Source organism: Dreissena polymorpha, chromosome 5 (assembly GCF_020536995.1).
Source record: "Dreissena polymorpha isolate Duluth1 chromosome 5, UMN_Dpol_1.0, whole genome shotgun sequence".
NCBI lineage: Eukaryota > Metazoa > Mollusca > Bivalvia > Myida > Dreissenidae > Dreissena > Dreissena polymorpha.
Window position 1 is genome coordinate 83,449,166 of NC_068359.1, and position 24,240 is coordinate 83,473,405.

General features: G+C 35.6%; 1 protein-coding gene and 1 long non-coding RNA gene across 12 annotated transcripts in view; one reads left to right on the plus strand and one right to left on the minus strand.

Annotated features, from left to right (window-relative positions):
• Positions 1-24,240, plus strand: part of LOC127882005 (uncharacterized) — a 146,050-nt gene that overhangs the window by 86,498 nt on the left and 35,312 nt on the right. For 6 of the 11 annotated variants that reach the window (XM_052430364.1, XM_052430365.1, XM_052430363.1 and 3 more), the window contains one exon: positions 22,949-23,009. In XM_052430364.1, coding sequence (XP_052286324.1) covers positions 22,949-23,009 — 61 coding nt within the window. Of the gene's footprint in view, positions 1-2,606; positions 2,940-11,300; positions 11,464-20,158; positions 20,281-20,333; positions 20,357-22,948; positions 23,010-24,240 lie in introns of those variants that run through there. The other 5 variants (XM_052430370.1, XM_052430362.1, XM_052430367.1 and 2 more) reach the window with 5 other exon arrangements.
• Positions 13,293-15,192, minus strand: LOC127882024 (uncharacterized). Its single transcript, XR_008050380.1, has 2 exons — positions 14,448-15,192; positions 13,293-13,575 (listed from the first exon to the last, which is right to left on the minus strand). It is a non-coding gene; the product is annotated as an uncharacterized LOC127882024 (long non-coding RNA).

Sequence of the window (24,240 nt, forward strand, 5' to 3'; positions counted from 1 at the left end):
AACTCTCCAAATTATTCAATCGTTTCGCGTTGCAACGCTTTATAATTTTTAGGTTTTAAAATCGTCAAAAGATGCATATAATGGCTATATTAGAGCATGGTTAATGTACAGTATTACTGTTTCCTCACAAATATCATAACTAAAACGAAAACTTACGAATCTGAAACAACTTTTTTCAATTTTGTCAATTTACCAAAGCGTGAAAAGATCCCTTAACAAAAGAAAGGTAGACTGTTATCAAAATAGAATGAACGTATACTCCAAAATCAACCTTGACAGTGCCAACGTCAATCATTATGTTGTTATATTCCACGTCAAGTTTTTAAAAAACATAATTTAACTTAAAAACATCATTAAAAGTAACAACTATTATTGGCAACCATCATATACACTAGACATAACTGTCAATTAACGACTTTTCTTGTGTAGTTTATTTTATAAAAAAGAATTTAGATGATAAAACTTCAGAGCCGTTGACTTTAATACGAGCAGACAATGATTAACAACCAATTAAAACTGTACAATGTTCATTCATTTGTCATTTCAGACTCCTATGTGACAAGCAAGAAGTTTTTTTCAATATACAATTATGTAAGGCTGCTCCACTTCAGGCTTATAATACGCTGTATTACACTGCAACCTGTGAGGAAATTAAAGTTTAATTTTTGCTTAAAAAATCTTGCATGACGCTTTTGCGTTAAAAGTGGTATGCTTCCACTAATTCGACCGACCGTCAACTTTTTGTGCTGGTATCACAGTTTAAGTTTTCGACTAGTTTTGTTGTGATATATGTATCACCAGCGACGCAGTTAACGTGTTATCTACGTCTCTAGTAACACGTTTCATCCTAAAATCGAGTCCCATTAATGATAATGTACACTAATAGCAGATCTGTATTACTATACATGCATTCGAACTATCGATATCAACATCTTAATTAGAAACATCACTTGTACATTGACACGACATGCAGGTGTACACATGTTTCCTTATCTTCTTTATTCATCATGTTAACCCTTTGCATGCTGGGTAATTTGTCTTCTGCTAAAATGTCGTCTGCTGAATTTCTAAAATTAGCATTTTCTTCAATTTTTTTCAAAGAATACTATCAGAATAGCAAACAGTTTGGATCCTGATGAGACGCCACGTTCTGTGGCGTCTCATCTGGATCCAAACTGTTTGCAAAGGCCTTTAAAATTCGGCTCCAGCGCTTTAAGGGTTAGTATTATCGTGATCATTATCTTCAGACGCATCTCTCTCACTACGTTTCACCAACGCCATATCGTTCTCGCATTTCAGCGATGGTTCGATTTGGTTAGTTGCATAGTAAATAAATGTTTCCCGGGTAACTCGAGCATCGGAATGTACAGAATGGTTAGTAATGGACCGGAAATGTAAATGCGTCCATTACAACTTATGTTTCTATTCAACCGTTGATGTGATCCTTCCACAAACGTTTTACTCGAAGCGGTAGGATATGAGCCTCGATCTGGGAAAACCGGGTTTATGCATATGTTTTGTGTCGTCCTAGAGTAGCCTGTGCAGTCCTCACAGACATACAGGGACGATCTCTGTCCGCATGTATGGTATTTTTCGTTTAAAGTAAGTCTATTCTCAGCGAAAATCCAGTTAAGGCAGAAAGTGTCGTTCCTGACTAGCCTGTGTTGACTACACAGGCTAATATGGGATGGAACTTTATGCGCAAGCATTAACCCATTTGTGCTTAGCGTTTAGAAAAAAGGCATTGGCAAACAGCGTAGACCCAGACGAGACGCCGCATGATGCGGAGTCTCATCTGGGTCTGCGCTGTTTGCTTAATGGAATCTCTGTAAGAAATATTCTAAATAAAAAAATAAATATACTATACATCCCTAATTTTGGAAATAAATTGATCCAGTTTAGAAGGATGGGAGAGTCCACTAGGCATAAATGGGTTACATCTGGTTTTACCAGAGCGATGCTAATATCTTTCCTATTGACGATAGCCTCTGACATCAACGTAACATATAGAGAGATGTCGTGGCGTGTCGTTGTGTTATTTGTGAAATTAAATCATTTGTATGTGTATACACTTTCGTATTGTGTATTTATATTGTTGCAGTAAAATACGCTAACAATTATTAGTGTACTTAAACAGTTTATATAGAACGATGTTAGCCATCACCGCATTGTTTGTTATGCAGGACGGCTGGTTTAATTAGCACTAAATTGGAATGCCCCCCCCCCCCTTCCCTTAATACGTCAGGTGCTTTGTTAACGTTTTTCAATGTTTAAACAGTCAAACAAAATCTTTAGTATTTAATATAAAAAATGGCTACTGCATATGAATCTGATAAAGAACATCGCAAGATTTTACATCCTATATTAAATGATCAGGTAAGTTAGCTGCAGTTGAATGTACCACTAATATCGTTTTGATTACCGAGATCCCTAATATCGTTTTTATTGCCGAGATCCCTAATATAGTTTTATTGCCGAGATTAGTCATTTGTTATTGTTGATAACGATGCGCAACGGCCCACTTTCCCCATTGCGAGACGCTGTGTATTAGGTTAGAGAATACAGCAAATAAACAGCGGGTAGAGTGGTGTTTGACCTGAAGTGAAAAAGGCATGCGTTTGAAAAGAAACGTGGTGGGTTTAGAATTGGGTTGTTAAATGTGTATCACGGTTTGAATTTAAAATTTGAGTGAAAGCGTTTTACTCGGCTTGGAATGGTGTGTGTGTTTAGCATGGACAGGGTTTTATTAGGTTGTAAATTTTAGCATTTAATACGAAATGGATTAGAAAGCGATCAATGAATTTATATGTCTGTTAAAGAAGTAACCGCTTTACTGTTTCCGATAAACAACAACAACGACAAAGTGTTTGTGGGACGAACACTTTTGGAATTTCAACGGACGTTATACTGTATCAAATATCACCCGAGGAATGTTCATGGTAAGTTGAAAGTTCTACAGTGTGTGTTTCTGCAAATACATTTCTGGCTACATGCATTAACCCATTTATGCCTAGCGTCCTGAAAAAAGGACATTGCAAACAGCGTAGACCCAGATGAGACGCCGCATAATGCGGCGTCTCATCTGGGTCTGCTCTGTTTGCTTAAATGAATTTCTTTATGAAATATTCTAAATATAGAAATAAATATACTTGACACCCCTAATTTTGGAAATAAATTGATTCAATTTAGAAGGATGGGAGAGTCCACTGGGCATAAATGGGTTAAGTGACAGGCCTGGTGGCGTTGGAGGGTTGAGGGTAATAAAGGGTTAGAGTAATCCACTGTAATGTCTAAGCTATAGGACGTTTTGAAGGTCTCATATGCCTGCTTGTAAGCAGGGTAATGTTTGGAAGGTACATACTTATACTAGTGGATTCTATTTTTTTACTTTCGTTTAATTATTAAACGCATCCCTTTCATTTAAAACTGTTTTATTAACCTCTGTATTGAATTGTATGTTGTCCAATGGGTCTTTACAACATAATTTAACCCATTTATGCCTAGCGTCCTGAAAAAAGGACATTGCAAACAGCGTAGACCCAGATGAGACGCCGCATAATGCGGCGTCTCATCTGGGTCTGCGCTGTTTGCTTAAATGAATTTCTTTATGGAATATTCTAAATATAGAAATAAATATACTTGACACCCCTAATTTTGGAAATAAATTGATCCAATACAGAAGGATGGGAGAGTCCACTGGGCATAAATGGGTTAATATGCATAACCGAATAGGAAGTACAATGCCCAATTGCCAATCAATTATCTGCTAAGGCTTTTAAAACAGAACATGTGATTTTGTTCGACTTATATCGCTTTACATAATTATGGAAGCAGGGCTTAACTTTTGTCACTTCAACTTTTTATACTATTGCCCACTTTAATAAGAATACGCGATGGCATGCAATATTTGTTAATTTAAAGATGGTGTAGGGAATATCATCTAATTTAGCAATTCTTTTCTTCAACTTGATTGTTAATTAAGGGAACGTGATCGAATTAAGCAAAATTGATATACAACTCAACATGAAATACCAAAAACATATTTAGTGTCAACATTTGGAGATCGGAGTTGAAAAGTTGACTATCGTAAAGTAAGCCCTCGATGTTAACAACTTAAATAAAAATGGTCTCTGGCAGATGCACGATAATTTGAACGCCTTTATCTACTCCTTTGGTGTGTTTAAGTTGCCATGAAGTATAAACTAGAAGTGGGTTTGTGTACAGTTCATAAGCTTGTACATGTATACAGGGACCTATGCATAGGTCCCTGATGTTTGTATAGGTCCCTGCTGTATATCAAAAAGCGAAGCTTCTCAATATCTCGGGAATTAAATAGTATGCACAGCTAAAACAGCTTTATTAAATTAAATCCAATTAATGCACAAGAAGTTTGCATTCATTGTTATATCAACGATATGTAACAACTTTCGTCAATACTCTAGTTATATAATTATATAATTATGTATTTCAGCCCGGATTTAATATAGTATTAGTGGACATATTAATTATTGTTTTCTTTACCAAATGACCCTACATACTTATCTTACATCCGAAAATGTGTATAATTCGAAATAAAATGCGCTTCCTTTTTCGGTTTAAACAATTTTCTTTCGAGTAAAAGCGGCCACACTCCACTATAAATTAAATCGATATCGGTCTACGTACCGAACTGTAAACTGCGATACGGGCTTTTATCCCATAGTACAATAGGCTGCAACACTTGAATAGATAGTGTTTCACACTGCGTTTATTGCTTCGCATACTACACTGTAGGAAATAATGTGACCATGAATAATATTGAAAAAGGACTAGTGTTTGGAAACACCCAATAATGAAGGATGATGTGAAATTGTATTTCTTGTCATTATTTGCTATAGCGATATGATGTGCAAGGAGTTTCTTTTTTGTCGTGTAGGATCGTTTTTTGATTCGAGGAGATATTAGAAATTCTCATGGTAATATGTTTTTGTTAAGTAATTTGTTATACAGTTACATTAATTTAATTTATAAATAAAAAAAACAACACTAAAATAACGATTATCGTGTTGACGATATTGATAGCATTATGAACAACTGTGATTTTCTTTAAATAATCAAATATGTCACCTAAAATGATAATAATACATTAACAAATACAATTTATACAATAAATATTAGCCGAAAGTTGAGATGTTGACTAAGGCAAAATAAATATGGAAACGAAACGGAGAATTGCAGTATGCTTTAGTAACGTATTGCAAGTTGTTTTATCTTTTAAGACCATGCTCCAGAAAGTTTGACGCACGTCTATGTTTATAAAGTGAATACGTTTCGTTTCTTGTTTGGGACGAACGGTTAGGTGTTTGTCCACCGGATAAACTTCAATGATAAGCTATTTAAACAAACGCCCAAGAAGATATTTTTATTGGAAATGTGGGAACTGTTTAAATAGATAATTATGTGAGTATCCGATTAAATGTTTGCATTGATTAAACGTTTCATTCACCTTGTGAATTTAAGCACATAAAACTAATAATGAAAGTATCCACTTCTACTGTTGTAATATTGATTCAGAAAATGTATTTAATCACTATTTGTTTGAAAACGGATTACTAAAAATAGCGGAGGGGCTTAATTTAAATGTATTATTATTTTTATTACTTCTACTGTTACTACGTTTATTATTATTACTATTATTATTATTATTATTATTATTATTATTATTATTATTATGATGATGATGATGATGATGATGATGATGATGATGATGATGATGATGATGATGATGGTGATGATGATGATAATGGTGAACAAAGATAATAATAATAATAATATTAATAATAATAATAAAAATAATAATAATTATAATCATCATCATTATCATTATTATTATTATTATTATTATTATTATTATTATTATTATTTATTATTTGATACGACGCACCTGTTCGACAGAACTTCCTTCTTGGGGTCATTTCAGCTGTTTATTAAGGACATAAAGTTTTTAATAAACAACATAATCTGAAACTGAATAACAACCCTCGCGTGTTTTCATTTATTTACAATGAATGTGAATTATATTGGTGGTACGTTTTATAATTGTACAAATGAAAATAACACAACAAATATGCTGTAAATGACGTGGATAAAATGTGTAGCTTTCATTGAACCCTTGCTGTCTGTGCATTTACCCCCAAATTGAATCATTTCGTATCAAATTACACAAAGCCATTTGGCTATTTTTACACAACTTAAAACAGCTTGGGTATTTTATGGGTTCACACGCCTGACTGGTTGCGATAGATACGGCAGTTTTAAGTCGTATAAATCTCCGAAATCGCGTTTATAAAAATCAAACCCGTCTAGTTACCTGGATACTCAAGTAAGTTGAAATAAGATACACCTCAAATTCGTCGTCTGCTATTAAATTTCATGCAGTAACAGTCGATTTAGTGAGCTAGAGGATATTAGGAATTAAGAGTAAATTACACTTTTTTCAGAACATACAATACGCCTATTTAGTGCAATTGGATTATGGTGTTGTTCGTGTTTGTTTTCTTGAAACTAAAATCGGCATATCTTTGATAGTTTTTGGTTGTGAATTTCAACAAAAGTTGTGTTGGTGGATAAATACTAAAGTATGTTTTGTTATAAAAATAAAAGGGTGGTTTTGGAAAGCTCAAGTCTAACGAGTTAAAGTTATTTATGGCATATTATATCCCATGTTTTCCTTCAAATTATATGTGGGAGCTTAATGAATAAGCATTTATTATGCGTGTATACTTTGACTTGTTATTTTTTATGTAATTGTAATGTGACTTTCCTTTGCGATATTTTAGTTATAATGTTAACTTAGTTGTTCTTAGTTGTATGCAAACAAAATAGCGACGGTTATGAGAGTTTTAACTGGGTAGTTTTGGAAAAAGTTTGAGACAATTCCTAGCGTATTGATCTAAGGTCGTATTCACACAAAAAACGTTAAATATCTAAATTCGATAAATTGTTTTAGTCGGTATTAGGTGTTGTATTATGGAATAATTAACCGATGCTTCTGATTTAACCATCAATATTATATAGATATTTCACAATGAAATTGTTCACTGAACTTTGATGATTTGCCTCATTAGTTTGGTTTATATCGTCGCTGATCAATCGAATTTCAATTCATGGGAAAACAATATTTGATACGTACCCATACCAGCCTTTTAAACTTGCCACCATTTTAATCGATTGTGTTAAACTACAGTGACCTTTTCGTTTCTGTTCTGACCGGTTTGAATTTAATTTTAACACCGGTCTTTGTAACCAGAATGTTGTCAACTATCCTACCCGGATACGAGTGTTGGTATACCGACTGATGTGTTTTGTGCGACCCAGCGCAATTTTTCGGATGGCTTTTTTGGTTGATGTTTACATTTATTGGGCCCCGGTTTATGTTTTGTATGGGTTTGCTAAAGTCATATTTCGTTATCTTAGCGAATAAAGAATGCATTAAGGTAAATTCCAAATATCTATATATGTCGCAAAGCTGACTTATCATTAAGCTAAACCGAAGCATTTACACTTAAAGAACACTCGTTAATGTAGTTAGTAGATGATATTAATACAGATTATTTGACGATCTGGATTTCATCCTCATTTGTTATTTAAAGCTTTAAATATCTCTTATCGATTTATTGATGTCCGTTTTTGAAATTTCTATTAACCCATTTATGCCTAACGTCTACAAAAAAGGCATTGGTAAACAGCGTAGACCCAGATGAGACGCCGCATGATGCGGCGTCTCATCAGTGTCTACGTTGATTGCTTAAAGAAAATTTCTGTCAGAAATATTCTAAATATAGAAATAAATATGCTAGATGTCCCTAATTTTGGAAATAAATTGATCCAATTTAGAAAGATGGGGTAGCCCACTAGGCATAAATGGGTTAAAAATAAAAATATGTGAACTACGAATAGATGGATATCTGCAATGACATACGAACCGTAAATAATACGAGTCTTTGCAGACTTGTGTATTTCTACGTATACAAGTTCCATCCAAAATTAATCTGATTGCTCCTCAATATATCAATACTTTCACTAGAGGTATTCGACCCATCATTTGCTCTTTAAAGTCGGGAAAATTTAGACATAATCGTAAAATATCGTGTGCGTTTTTTAAAATCTTAAATCTGTACAGTTGTATAGCTTTTAATCCCTGTCGTATAAATAAATTATTAATATCTTCTTTATAAAATGCAAATCAAAGAAAATAATGATGAATATATTAAGTGTGTGCTGAAATAACAATATGTCACCGTTGTGTAAAGGTAGAGCGTTCACTTTTACCGCAAAATCTTACGGGTTCGTATTCCATCGCATGCATAGTTTTTCCCTTTTTCCTGGCAATGTTTAGCTCACCTTAGCACAACCTTCTCATGGTGTGCTTTCGTGCTCGCCTTTTATTCGTAGTATGTTGTGCGTCGTCCGTCGAGATTGAAACTGGGTCGCATGAGCTCAAAAACTGGGTCACTAGGAATGTTTTTTTTTCTTTGGGTCTCAACTGAGCGTCTTATGGTCGACTGCCCTCTTGTTTTTCATCAGACCTTAGTTGTGCCCAGTGCTTACTGTTTTGTCTGTGCTCAAGATCTTGTTTTTCACAATAATACAGCATTAACTTAAGTTTATTTTTATGCAAATAGTTTTCATTCATGGATTATCGGATTTTATTAAGTACTCAAGCCAATGTATATGGTATTTTTAAAAATAGTTTGTTAGATCCAACTATGTATGTTTGAGGTTAACAACTATAAGATGCACAGTCACATTTTCGAAACTTCACGCTGTTCAATAATTACAGCATTTGAGCGAACGTCGTTTGAACAAAATTACTTTTTTGACGTGAAAGTGAAAAATTATAGAATTTGCATATAAACGCACAGCATTATCTTAAAGCAGTTTAAGTGTTTTCAGTGTGAAATTGAAAGTGATTTACCTGGAGTGAAATACGATACCTACATTCACGTAAATGCCATATAAATTCATGAGTTTACTTCGATTAACTGTGACAAAAAAAGAACGCCCTATACATTAACTTTCTTTATAAAGAAACATTTTTGAAATGGTAAAAAGAAAATGTGTGGTGAACGAATATAATGTCATAGTACTTACAAACCTATTTCCAAAATCCAAGCCTCAGAAAAAGAAATCCCGTAAGTTGAATTGCCGTTTCTTATGACAGATCTTATGATATCAGGTCGAAAGCAGGGTCAGTATTGGGTCATCTGTCCGTTTGAACCTACCCTCGTCGATACGTAAATTATTAGCCTTTACAATTTAATGCGCTCTCGTAGCAAATTTGTGTCGATAAGGGGCATTAAATATGTTAAAACTTTAATTAGAAACACGTGTGTCATTGAACATAAATTAGCCGCGATCTGGGAACATGGGTTTTAAATTTGTAATGCATGTTCGAAAAGTGTCGTCCTTGATTAGCTTGTGCGGAATACCATTTCTGTAAAAACTGGATTATCGCTTATAAGAGACTTCCTCTTTTAAACGAAACATGCAATACACGTGGAAACATGCAATACACGTGGAAACATGCAATACACGTGGAAACATGCAATACACGTGGAAACATGCAATACACGTGGAAACATGCAATACACGTGGAAACATGCAATACACGTGGAAACATGCAATACACGTGGAAACATGCAATACACGTGGAAACATGCAATACACGTGGAAGCATGCAATACACGTGGAAACATGCAATACACGTGAAAACATGCATACACTTGGATACATACAATATACGTGGAAAAATAAAATACACGTGGAAACATACAATACACGTGGAAACATGCAATACACGTGGAAACATGCAATACACGTGGAAACATGCAATACACGTGGAAACATGCAATACACGTGGAAACATACAATACACGTGGAAACATGCAATACACGTGGAAACATGCAATACACGTGGAAACATGCAATACACGTGGAAACATGCAATACACGTTAAAACATGCAATACACGTGGAAAGTGTCGTTCCTACACAGGCTTATCTGCAAAGACATATTACACTCATGTATTAAGCCCCGTTTTCCCAGAGCGAGGCTCAAATGTTAATAATTATTACAACATCATACGATTCTGTGCGTTTTAAGTGGTTCGTACTTTAAGCGGTAATGTAACTTTCTCCGCCTTTTAGTGATTAGTTCATCATGTAACAACATCGCCACGGGTTATACAAACAATGATATCACTTTTGCGATGATTTTATTGCGACGAGATCGTATCTCGTTGTGAGCTCATTTGTTCACTTTATTTTCGCGATGATCAACATAATGATAATGATTGCGCGAAGTTGAACATAACATCCAAGGAAAATAAACACTCTGGGGCTTGTTTTAAAAGAAGTTGATGTATTTAAAACTATTTATGTATGTTGTTTAACATTGAAGAAGATTTACTAAGCCAAAGAAAATATATCGAAATACTACATAGGTGTTGATTAAAATAGACTAATCTATTTGTTTTAATTAAACCAGAATTAGTCACTTCATCTTTCAACGAGCTTGTAGACATCTTAAGACGTCTTAGTTACAAATATATTTGTTTATCATATTCTTTGTAACCATAATGAAACCGGTTCGCATGGCATAAGTATATATTATACCATATACGTGTAAATATGTGAAATTAAATTATTACAATTTCTTGAAATTATAAGTACATGCATACGATACATGTAAGCTTGCAACATGATAAAGAACGCCTGATCTCTGTAGAATCTCCTGAAAACATATGGGCTTGGTTTATGCTTACGTAACAGGAGGAAATTACGTAGCGCTTCCAGGCATTTTATAAAATTACTTTCAATGTCATCATAGGTTAGGCAAGCGTTATGACTTGTGTTAAAGTAAAAAGTTAAACAATCGAGTGTAATGACCTTTCCACAACACTAAACGAAACATTTACACCAAAAATATCAATAATACATTATTGCAATCAAATTGTGATTGCCTTGATTGTGAGAGACTCGCTTGGGGTAAGACTGTTACGCGACTTTCATCGGTAAATCACCCCAGTTTTGTTGAAGATGTTACATGACAATCTATATATATATAAGTCGCAAACCGGTTTCACTGTCACTAGTTGTAATGCGTAATGTCAGAAAAATAACTGGTACGTCTTTGCTCACTTGTTAACTTCTTATGGTTTTGTGTTTATAAAAATACTATCCGTATTTTGTAGGCATTCAAAAGTAATTATGATCGCGAATGTCTTGTTTATATAGTGTTGTGAGTAAGGAATGGCATATATTAACTTTTTACGTAAAACTTTAAGTAGTGAAAAAGAACGGAGTGAATTATAACATACTAGTGCATCTATTCTGCAATTAAACAAGATACATCAGTGACTATAAGGACCTAACCATGCCGGGTCGGGAAAAGAGTTATATAACCCTCTGGCCTCCGATAGAGGTAAGTTTGTTATCGTGAATACCTATGAATACTATGTTCCCCTTGATCATCACCACCATCATCATCGTCGTCGTTAATCTCGTTTTTACCGCTTTCATAACTAAATGTATCATCAGTATTAATCTCCTGATTATCATCCTTATTTTCCTCCTCCTGCTTCTTCTTCTCCTTCTCCTCCTCATCATCATAATCATCAGCAGCATCAGCATAAGCATCATCATCATCATCATCTTCTTCTTCTGCTTCGTCTAATTCATCTTTATCATCTTCATCCTCACATCATCACATCCACTGCTATCGTTATAGTCGTCATCCTCATCTACTTCTTCTCCTTCTTCTGTGTAGTGTACATTCTCAAAGTCACAACGAAAGCACTAAACCACACACAACACTGTCATCTCACCGCCATCATGTCGTGCCCATTTCATGCTAATATATATATCAAAGGTCTTGTTTATGTTCTCTTAGTAACAGTCCAAGCTAATTCTTGTACTTTCATGTATGAAATACATAGCTTATCTTTTTATCCTATGCCAACCTTTTAATGCCTGTTTATTTGTTCCGGGACAAATGCGTTCTTCTGGCAATCAGTGTAATATGCATAACATTGCACCTTTTTGCCAAATGTTTCCACACGATTAGGTTCCAATTAGTATACTAGCAATAAATTCTGCAATTAACCCTTGCATAAAACTACGTAAGCTAAATTAACGGGTTTATTTCTAGTTTATAATTCGCCACATTGCTGCAAAAAGGTACCATGTGCCTTCTAATTTCAATGTAAGAAGGTACCTTTTTGCACCAATAGAGCGAATATCTTGGCACATTTTATGGAGGCGCCGCATATATATGGCAAATATGTTTTTACTTGAATTTCATTTCTTTTAATTGGGGATTTATTTTTAAATAAAATTGTAGCACTATAATAAATGCATACATTTTTATACAAAATTTAGAATGAAACAACTTATACCGGTTATTAAGCCGAAGTAAGACATTCGTTTGAATAATTTTATCAACCGTGCGTTGTGATCAGGCAATTGTTCAAGTATGTGCCTTGTTGTCAAGTAAATGTCAGAAAAATTTGAAAGAAGAAAAGATTATGGTGCTACTCGGGGAATGTAACAAACACACCAATTATAACAGAAATAGCAACTGCATACACAATTGCAGCAACAATGTTAACGTACAGTTTATCAAAGCAATAAACATCAAAAGTGTCATGTAAATAATCGAAAGTATGCGTGCGAAAGCTGCATAACTGTATAATGATGTTTGAACGGAATTATTACGAAGTGTAGTCAAATACATTAATATATATTAGTTGCACAAGATCAAAGGATTAACATTATATCGAATCAAAATAATGTTCACCATAACGTAGCAAAGACATTGCTTTGCATTTTTCCATCGTTAAATCTGCATTGGAAGCTGTGAGACAATCGCTTGAATTACATGCACAGTCTCAAGGACATTGGAAGCCATAGCGACACTGCGTCTAATTGCTTTTTGAAAAAAAAATCCTAGTTACAATTATAAACATTTTAAGAACAAGACTTACATTTGAATATAAAAGCCAGTGCATTATTCTAATATCCAAAACTTCACACAAATTACAACCACCGTACACAAATATAAGTACCGCTGTAAACATTTTAGTACTTCATAACATAAGTTATTATAAAAGCATGCATACATTAGCGTGCTTTTAAAATTATCTATTGGAACACGGATGTTGTCTTATTGTCTTATACGTGGTCGTATGAAGACACTGAAGTGACTATGGTTAGTGATACTGTTAATTATCCCCACGCTTTTTGAAAAAAAGGTGGGGATATTGTGGTGATCTCCGCCGTCCGTCCGTCCGTCTGTCCGTCCGTCCTGGCCACTATCTCCTCCTACACTAAAAGCACTAGAACCTTGAAATTTACACACATGGTAGCTATGAGCATATGTGCGACCCTGCACTATTTGGAATTTTGATCTGACCCCTGGGTCAAAAGTTATAGGGGTTGGGGTGGGGCCGCGTCAGAAATTATCACTCATTTTTTTAGGTTATTTTACATTTACTTCTTTATTTCTACACCGATTCACTTCAAATTGATACTGGACCTCACCTATGACAATACGGTCAATCTCAACCATGCATGGCCCCATTCCCAACCCTGGGGCGCCCCGCCCACATAGGCCACACCCACCAAAAATTTCCATTTACTATAATTTTTTCATTTCTACACGGATTCACTTCAAATTGATACTGAACTTTTGTTATGACATTAGGGTCAATCTCAACTATGCATGGCCCCAATCCCAACCCTGGGGCGCCCGCCCACATAGGCCACACCCACCAAAAAATTCCATTTACTATAATTTTTTTCATTTCTACACGGATTCACTTCAAATTGATACTGAACTTCTCTTATGACATTAGGGTCAATCTCAACTATGCATGTTCCCATAACCAACCCTGGGGCCCCGCCCACATAGACCACACCCACCCAAAATTGCCTTTACTATAATTTCTTCATTTCTACACCGATTCACTTCAAATTGATATTGAACTTCTCTTATGACAATACAGTCAATCTCAACTATGCATGGCCCCATTACCAACCCTGGGGCGCCCCGCCCACATAGACCACACCCACCCAAAATTGCCTTTTTATCCCCACGCTTTTTGAAAAAAAGGTGGGGATATTGTGGTTATCTCCGCCGTCCGTCCGTCCGTCCGTCCGTCTGTCTGTCCGTCCGTCCTGGCCACTATCTCCTCCTACACTAAAAGCACTAGAACCTTGAAACTTACACACATGGTAGCTATGAGCATATGTGCGACCCTGCACTATTTGGAATTTTGATCTGACCCCTGGGTCAAAAGTTATAGCGGTTGGGGTGGGGCCGCGTCAGAAATTATCACTCATTTTTTTAGGTTATTTTACATTTACTTCTTTATTTCTACACCGATTTACTTCAAATTGATACTGGACCTCTCTTATGACAATACGGTCAATCTCAACCATGCATGGCCCCATTCCCAACCCTGGGGCGCCCCGCCCACATAGGCCACACCCACCAAAAATTTCCATTTACTATAATTTTTTCATTTCTACACGGATTCACTTCAAATTGATACTGAACTTTTGTAATGACATTAGGGTCAATCTCAACTATGCATGGCCCCAATCCCAACCCTGGGGCGCCCGCCCACATAGGCCACACCCACCAAAAAATTCCATTTACTATAAAAAAAATTTTAGGTTATTTTACATTAACTTCATAATTTCTACACTGATTCACTTCAAATTGATACTGAACCTCTCTTATGACAAAACGGTCAAACTCAACTATGCATGGCCCCGTTGCCAACCCTGGGGCGCCACGCCCACATAGACCACACCCGCCCAAAATTGCCTTTTACTATAATTTCTTCATTAATACACTGATTCACTTCAAATTGATACTGAACCTCTCTTATGACAATACGGTCAATCTCAACTATGCATGGCCCCATTACCAACCCTGGGGCACCCCGCCCACATAGGCCACACCCTCCCAAAATTGCCTTTTACTATAACTTCTTTATTTTTACACCCATTCACTTCTAATTGATACTGAACTTCTCTTATGACAATACAGTCAATCTCAACTATGCATGGCCCCATGATCAACCCTGGGGCGCCCTTGGGTCAAACATGCGGCGTGGGGATACGCGTCGGCCTCTGCCGCGCCATTTCTAGTGTTTCATATGTTTTAATAACATACTAGTAGTGCAACGCAAGTGCGATTCAAGTAGAAGGAGTTCGGAACACCTTGCTACCCTAATGCTATACAGGACAAAGCAATAAGGCTTCAGGAAAGTTGGACTGTCAACATTTAGGTGGAATTTAGTGAAGTAATGCTTTTTATATGAACATAAGTAAACCGCACTTTATAATTATATGATATCCTGTCAGTTCATTTTCGTCACGCTCATCTTTGGTATTGTCATGAACTGTTGGTTCAAGTCTCAAATGGACACTGATCCTAATATACTTCACGCTTATTTCACGATTCTTATTCCCATAATCCACGGGCTATTTTCCGACATCGCACTAAAGTAAAACTTGTTCATCTCCATCGAGCCATTTTTCGGGAGCTACGGTCATAACATGATTAACTTTCTCTAATCTACCATGATGACTTATGCCACTTCCATCTGTGTCTTATATTGCTTTATTCAAATATCTATACCTTGCGTGGTAATTCAGCATTATCTGCAACAGCCTTTATTGCTCGTCGTATTCAATAAAATATCCCGGGGATCTGGTTATTATCTGATTAATTTTCCTGTGATCTTCCGCGAAACCTCTTGACACTGCTGCATTCAAATTCCTATTCCCGAAGGCATCTGGCCAATGGTTATTGATCCCTGGTCATCAAACCTACCCTGGTAATAACAACCAATTGCAGACCTCATAATACAACGCATGTCATTGACTGTTCATGTGCCTCTGGTATATTGCTACCGTAATTACTCGTTTTAAAGTTTTCGAACACTATTAATTTTCGGACACTCCCTTTTTAGCCAAAATAATTATTTTTTGTGACTCTATGTTTTTGTCCATAATTAATGTCTCCATTTTTTTCGGACAGTATATTTTACAGCGCTATTTCACTGGATTTCTGCTCTGTTTTCACTTATCTGGGACCCTTCGATCATGGTGTTTAACAACCGGATTAAGGTTCTAAAACATGGCATAGAATGCCCTGAGGGCGATGGACCATTACAATTGCGTTAGCTTATTGGGTGTATCTTTCATATTACAATAGCGAACGTTTCTACTTTAAAAACTTCATAATATTTTTTTTCATCAAATGTATATATGTATTTATGGTATTTTGCTTTCGATTTCATGTTTTGTTTTTCGTTTGCGAAAGTTTTTACTTCTATGATGTCATAATCACGCGAATATTATTCAATATTTTTTTGTATTCCGAAGCATCGCCGTGATTATATTATGTAAATACGTGTCAACATGTTTGCTAGCACATGTTTTGATTTATCGTCGACAAATTAACATATTTTCTTATAACGTGTATAACATCTGCTATACACAATGGTGAGATCATATTTAGATCAATATGTAAATATGCATTTTAACTTTTTGTTTGATATTTTACAGGTTTTTATTTTATAAAAAATATCAAATATATGCATTTTTATTTATCTGAAGCAAATACCGAAGTGGGAACGAAATACATACCAATATAGAGATTCCTGTTAATCCAACATTCGTATTAAATACATGTACCATTAAATGAAGTCGAACATGATATGTCTCAAATTCTAGTTATGATTGTTTAAAGTGACATAACTGACAGGGGGTGTGTGGGGTTCTTGCCTCATGTTACTTGTTTTGCAATTCCTCTGTGACCATGATTACACTAATCAATGCCCTGATTAAAAGTCTGAATTTCATTTGCATGGTCATTTAAGTCCATGCAAACCATATTACCTTCAATATTTATTACCCCTGGCTAGCTCCATGGTACGTAATTAGTGATAATTCCAGATGGAGAATGGGTACATGTGTTGATATATACTAACTTCCAAAGAAAGTTGTGCATCATTCAGAAACATTAAAAACGCAAAGGTGCGTTTGCAACTCAATTTCCTTATGCCAACGGTGTCAACTAAGTTATGGCACTATTAATGCTGACTGTATAGACCTTGCATGTGGCAAGTATGACATAAAATTATCTGTGTGTTTTTGTGTGATATACTTAATTGATTGATCATTGCACACAACAGAAACCACTTACTCGACATACCCAGCAATATTTAAATGTACATTATTGCGCATTATGCCAGGTAGATATTTTACGTATTCGTTCCCAATAATATATTTTCCAATACGAGCAACTCATTTTCGAAACAGTATCGACGTTGTTGCAGCGATTCCGCTAGTTCTCGCGTTGATGAACGAGAATGGAATACTTTCGCGAGTTGTGCTGTGTACTGTATAATCGCGATCAATAACAAGGGAAAGTGGTGTCATTTCCGAGTCTTTGTAACGAGAAGAATACATTTGATTTTCTTAGTAAATGAATTCGCGTTTAACTATCTTTGATTATATACGGCGATCAGAATCGAAAGTTTTGGGCTCATGTGTGGAAATAAAGATTGTTTATATAACGTAGACATATACATGGATATCTCCGATGTTTCGGTCGATTAGCGCTTCCTGATTTAGTGCTATGATAACAAAGGCGGTGGAAAGTTATTGCCTTCTGTTATTGCAGAGTATTGTGGTGTTATGGTGTTTATGTTAAGGATAAAGTGTGTGTTGATTCAGGAAAGTGGAGCTATTGTTTGTGTATATTAAGGAAGAGGGTAAACGGGGAAAACCGGGGAAAATGTCGCCAGGTATTATAAGCGACGTGGATTATGACACTTACTTTGAAAGGCTCAATGAGGTAATTTACACTTGCCGTTAAAGGGACATGCTCACATACTTTCACTGAGAATTGAACAACAAATCGGGCTATGCTCTGTGAAAAATTGATTTAATGCATGCGCGTAAAGCGTCGTCAAAGATTAGCCTGTGAAGTCCGCACAGGATAATCAGGGACAACACTTTCCGCCTAAACTGGATTTTTGCTAAGAAGAAACTTCCGTCAAACAAAAAATATTTAAAGCGGAAAGTTTCGTCCCTGATTAGCGTGTGCAGACAGCATAGGCTAATCTGGGACGACACTATACGCACATGCATTAAACCCCCTTTTACACAGAGCACCGCCAAAATGTATACTCTTTCTTTATACCCACATGCGTCAGATATATAGATTGCACGCACAAGCATAGGCATATTAACGCGACGATTAAATTAAAATGTAAGTCTCGCTCTCGGAAAACGAAGCTGAATGCGTGTGCGTAAAGTGTCGTCCAAGATTAGCCTGTACAGCTCGCGCAGGCTAATCAAGCACGACACTTTCAGTTTCAATGGATTAATTTGTTTCGTTTAAAGAAAGACTTTTCTAAACGAAATTCAAGTCCAGGCGGAAAGTTTCGACTTTGTTAAGCCTTTGCGGACTGCAGAGGCTAATATAGGACGACATTTTACGCACAAGCATTAAACACCGTTTTTCCAAGAGCGTGCCTCATAATGTTATTTCTCGAAGGAATTAGGTCAATACCCCAACTACATTTCTTTAATCGGGTGAAACACGTGCACGAACTAAGCTGTGTATGAATATTAGACACAATTCAAGTGTATATTTAATGCACATAATATAGTTCACACACATCGTGTTTGTTTGGGAGCTTTAACTCAATTGTGTAATCATGCCTCCAAAACATATTAGTACATTTAAGGATTTTCCAGCCAGAATTCAAATTTCAGTTTTATACGTTTCTTCTCTTAGGAATTTTTGAAAACACAAGTTTTTCGAATTTTACACAAACAAATGCATGTTCCTGTTGTGCCGTTAGGGTTACCTAACTTAATGATTTTGATAGTGCCACTGTGGTGATTTCCTTTGTATGTAAATATCCAGAGTGTGTCCAGCAATGCGGTCTTTAAATCCAACATTTAAAATTCGAAGAATGTTAAGCTTGTGTGGATAAAAGTGCTTTCCCAATCTTACAATAGAAACATATTTAAAAAGCGTTACAGAGTAGACGAACAGTCGATTATTACTCTAAACTCTATATTTGTCTCAACTGTCACCGTGTCATAAACAGGACGTGAAAGGGACATTCATCAAACTTGTGGTAATGCAATCAAAATGGCGCGCAATAATCGCATAAACGTTCGGATTTCCAAACCCGGAGTAGTGTACTAAAAAGTGGTACTTCCTTGGGATTTAAACTTGCGACCTCCAGATTTACAGTTTTAAATTAACCAACCAATCGAAATTGTCTTTAAATTATAATATAAATGTATATTCGCTTAAATAAAAGGCTAGTAGATGATAACTAAACATTCCTGTTAATGCATATACATTTAATTTTGCAGACATTTGTGCGTGCACATATTGCTGTGCTGATTTCCCTATTCATTAAAAAAACACGTGCACATCGTGTATATTAAAAGTGTTCTCTGAGTCACGTTAAAAGAAAATACACAATATTTTGTACGAACTGATTCAGGTTTGACCTACACTTAACCTTTTAAAGGGAAATGTGCATAGCCTTAAAGCGACATCATCATATTTTTAAATTTATTTCAAGTGTCATGAAAAGCATTTTGTCACAAAATTATGTATTTAAAATACTCTTAAATTGTTTTAAAAGCAAGATATAAGTTAAATAAAATATTGCCTGCACAGTTATTCGTACCTGGTCCATGAGACAAAAATCTAATAATATAAGTCAAGTTAATTACAGGGTGTATTATTATTTACCAATTTCGGTAAATTGACTTTAATGAACATTATTTTGGTATATAGTATAATAACTATTTTTTTTCGCTTTTTTGAATACAATGTGAACATGCGTTTTGAATGTAAACCCATGTATTATGAAAACATATGTAATTTGTCAATGTGCAAACATGTCCCTTTAAACTAGTTAAACTTCAACCGACTCTATTGTTCAGCTATGAAAACATGACCGATACTGTTTGGTTTACTACTAACAATTGTGCGCTTTTTTCTCCAAAATAATCTCGCTTACCATCCTATCCGATTTGTGTGGATTCACGAATTTTTTGGTAAACACACATTTTTGTGCTTTTCACAGCCGGGTTCTGTTAAATTAGTCATTTAATCTTGGCTGTGTATTGGGATGTTAAAATCACTTGAGCGAAACTGGTGGTGTTGTAAAAGGAGTATTTAAGAGTAGGTACATGTTCATTCTTTAGATTAAATATGTGAATTTAAATGGTTTCTACTAAGATATGGTATGATTTAAAAGGTAGTGTTATATAATAATTTATATGTAAAATGTTTCAATTTCGTGTTAGTAAATACAAATATGTGTCTGAGTGGTGCTTAAATTGTGTTTCTTTAATCATGCAATGTTTAATGGTGGACTATATAGGTAATTTTATTTTACTTTCAGTTTATTTAAATAAGCTTTTCTTTGCATGTTTGTTTTAAAAATAAGATAGTTTTACTCACTTTGTTTGTGATAGAAAGGTATTATTTACGATTATTTTCTGCTTTAAGGATAACAATAAAAAACGTTGTTGAATGAAAATGAAGAATAGCATTGTCTGTATCCTATGGAAGTTAAAAGGGAGTCTAGTGAGAACATTGTTTTTATCGAGTCAGTGCGCTGCTTTTTAGTTCTGGTCATAAGAATGTTCACATCTTGTCCGAAGATTGTTGTTATCTATTCAGTGCATTGTTTTATCGGCATTATATATTTACAACAGAACACTTTTATTTGGAACAATCTGAACCGACCTATATTTTTTGTCAAACCATATATATAGATACACTCACATACTGATCAGTACATGTTATAATCATCATTATTACCACCGACAGCATGATCATTATCTTATCAACAATATCATCATCATCATCATCATCATCATCATCATCATCATCATCATCATCATCATCATCAATACCATCACCATCATCATCATCATCATCATCATCATCATCATCATCATCATCATCATCATCATCATCATCATCATCAACAACAACAACAGTAACATCAGCTTCATCGTCGTCGTCATATTTCAAAGAGTTCAATATTATACAAATCTCCCTGTCAATTTCATTATTCGCGCTCATACATAATCGATACACTGTAATTTTATTAATTAGCCCCTCGTGGTTCGTTATTGAAGCAAACTTACCGATGTACGAAAAATGTTTAAGTTCTTCGCCGCGGAACGGATCTAAGTTCCAAGACCCGGAGGTTGTACAAAGTGTCCCCAACTATGTTCACGATGTGAAATGTTACACTACTGATCGCGTCAGTAGTTTAGCACGACGCAGTTTAACCTGGAAGGACTTCAATAGGCATTACAGTTTTCACAGCGCATAACAATTGGTTCGATGAATAATTAATGGTGACGTTCTGGAAAACTGGAGACCGTATTGTACCTGGTGGCTACACGGTTGTTTGTGTTGGTTTAAGAATCGACCTAAGAGTGCCTATATATATTATCAGTTTTTCGAGAACGATAACAGTTTATGCTTTTTGAGAACCATTTTATACGGAATCCGGATAGTGCCATCTATAATCTCGCCTTTCTTTCATCAAGGGCGACACTAGGCACACGAAGCGATACACGATTTTTCGCGAAAGTCGCGGCGTCGCACGATATTTTGCTCGACAGTCGCGGCGACGCAAGAAAGTTTGCACGACAGTCGCGGCGACGCATGATATATTTAACACCATATATCGCCTTTTGGGCTACCTACACAAGGGCGATTTATCCGCCCTTAAGTACAGAAAAAAGGAAACAGGTTGAAGGATGTATGATAGTATTAAATTTAAATTTTGAAATGAATTTAATAATAAAGTGAAAACACATGACATAGTAGATTAAAATATGAATGTGCATGTCTTTGTAAATTATGTGCATATTCATATATGTTATAAAATTAATACAAGCATTTAAACAGGGGTAAAAAAGAAACATGCTCACTCGAAAAAGGTCGTTTTATACTTGCCGGCAACATAGAAGTATTGTTGTTTTAAAAGGCATTGAACGCGGCCTTTGTTAAGAAAAGTTTAAATGTATGAGTGCTATTGAGGCAAGAAAGTGATGTACGAATTATTTCCGTTATTTAATATTAAAAACAAAAACACAAGCAGCAAATAACAATCAATGTGATACATGTTCGCATGCGCAGTTGTCCATTGAGAAATAAGTCGATAAACGACGTCGTTATTTATGACCATTGCTCCATCCATAGGGTTCGCATTTAGTTTCTGATCTTCGTAGAGACAATGCACGAAATAATAGTTGTACAACCTCTCATTCAAACTCAAAACAAGGTATTGAACCAAAGGCGCAGCGATGTTAAAATGTGACTGACTTACTATGTACAGATCATGGTCCAATTTAAGAAAGCGGCATTATACTAACGAATAAACAATAAACCCATGCTAAGATACTCCAGGGTTCACATATGCATACACTCCTGCTACTACTGTTGCCATTAACATAATGCAATAAATGAAGAATTATGTGTTTCACAGCGGTAACTACAAAGGAAGACTCAATATTAAAGCAATTGTTGATTTTTTTTAAACAATGATAAGTGTGAGGCGAATACGAGTTCAGATCATCACGATCAATGTGCTCGCCTTTTTATCATAACGAGGTAGGATCGTAATAATGGTCGCATGCCGTTATATAACATAATTTAGGTCCATATAAACAAATATTTGTCGATCTGGTTCATGGATATAAAACAGTTCATGCTGATGGGTCTGATTATGCCGATGAACTTTGGGGTCTAAACAGTAAACCCCCATTGACCGCAGTAGACTTTCGGTACCATGTTCAACGTTCGGTTTGATTTCTCGTTGCAGATGGCGTCATCGACAGGCATGAAGTGCTACAAGTCATCCACGCTGGACTTCTGTCCAAAAGGTAGGCATATATTTTCGCATCATTTATTAGGATTTGTTTGTACTTCCGTCCAAATATGTTGTGATATTTCACACATTTTTATTTTCGAGTTAATATAAATATATACTTTATCAAAATACACCCCGCACAACAAAGCTGTACGGGGGTATACTGACTTTATGTAGTACGTCAGTCCATTGTTTAACCCATTTATTCCTAGTGGACTCTCCCATCCTTCTAATTTGGATCAATTTATTTCCAAAATTGGGGATGTTTAGTATATTTATTTCTATATTTAGATTATTTCTTACAGAAATTCCTTTAAGCAAACAGCGCAGACCCCGATGAGACGCCGCATGATGCGGCGTCTCATCAGGGTCTACGCTGTTTGCCAAGGCTTTTTTTCTAGACGCTAGGCATAACTGGGTTAAAATCTTGTCCAGGGCATATCTTGAAAGCTATAAAAGGTATCAATTTCAATCTTCATATGTAGTTACCTCTTATGGACGATATGTGCATCGCACATAAAATCTTACATTTTTGTCCCATACACCTCATCGCCTTCTATATCTATGTACTAAAATTGTGTCCGGAACACATATCGAAAACTAAATGAGGTATCGTCTTGACACTTTATATTTATGTATATATGTTTCATACAGGCGATATTCGGTGCACAAAAGCCATAGAAAACTTAACTCGTGTGCATTAAGCTTTAGAGTTATTGACTGTGTTTAATTATCCCCCGCCATAGGCGGAGGATATTGTTTTGGCGTTGTCCGTCCGTCCGTCCTTCCGTCCGTCCGTCCGTCCGTCCGTCTTAACGTCCTTCCGGAGCCATATCTTGGAAGTGCTTTGGCGGATTTCATTGAAACTTTGTATGAGTATATATATATATATATATATATATATATATATATATATATATATATATATATATATATATATATATATATATATATATATATATGGATAATAGGATGATGCACGCCAAATAGCATTGTACACCATCTGATAATACCAGAGTTATGGCCATTTGTATCTTGAAATAATGCTTTGTGTGTGTGTCCAGAGCCATATCATGGACGTGCTTTTGCGGATTTCATTGAAACTTGGTATGAGTGTCCAGAAGCCTATTGGCGGGGGATATCTCAACGAATTTGCTTGTTTTGTACATAAAACCAGAGCAAACTTCACGGACAACAGTTGTTAAAACTGATTTGCCCTCTGACAAAGCGGCATGCGATGTATT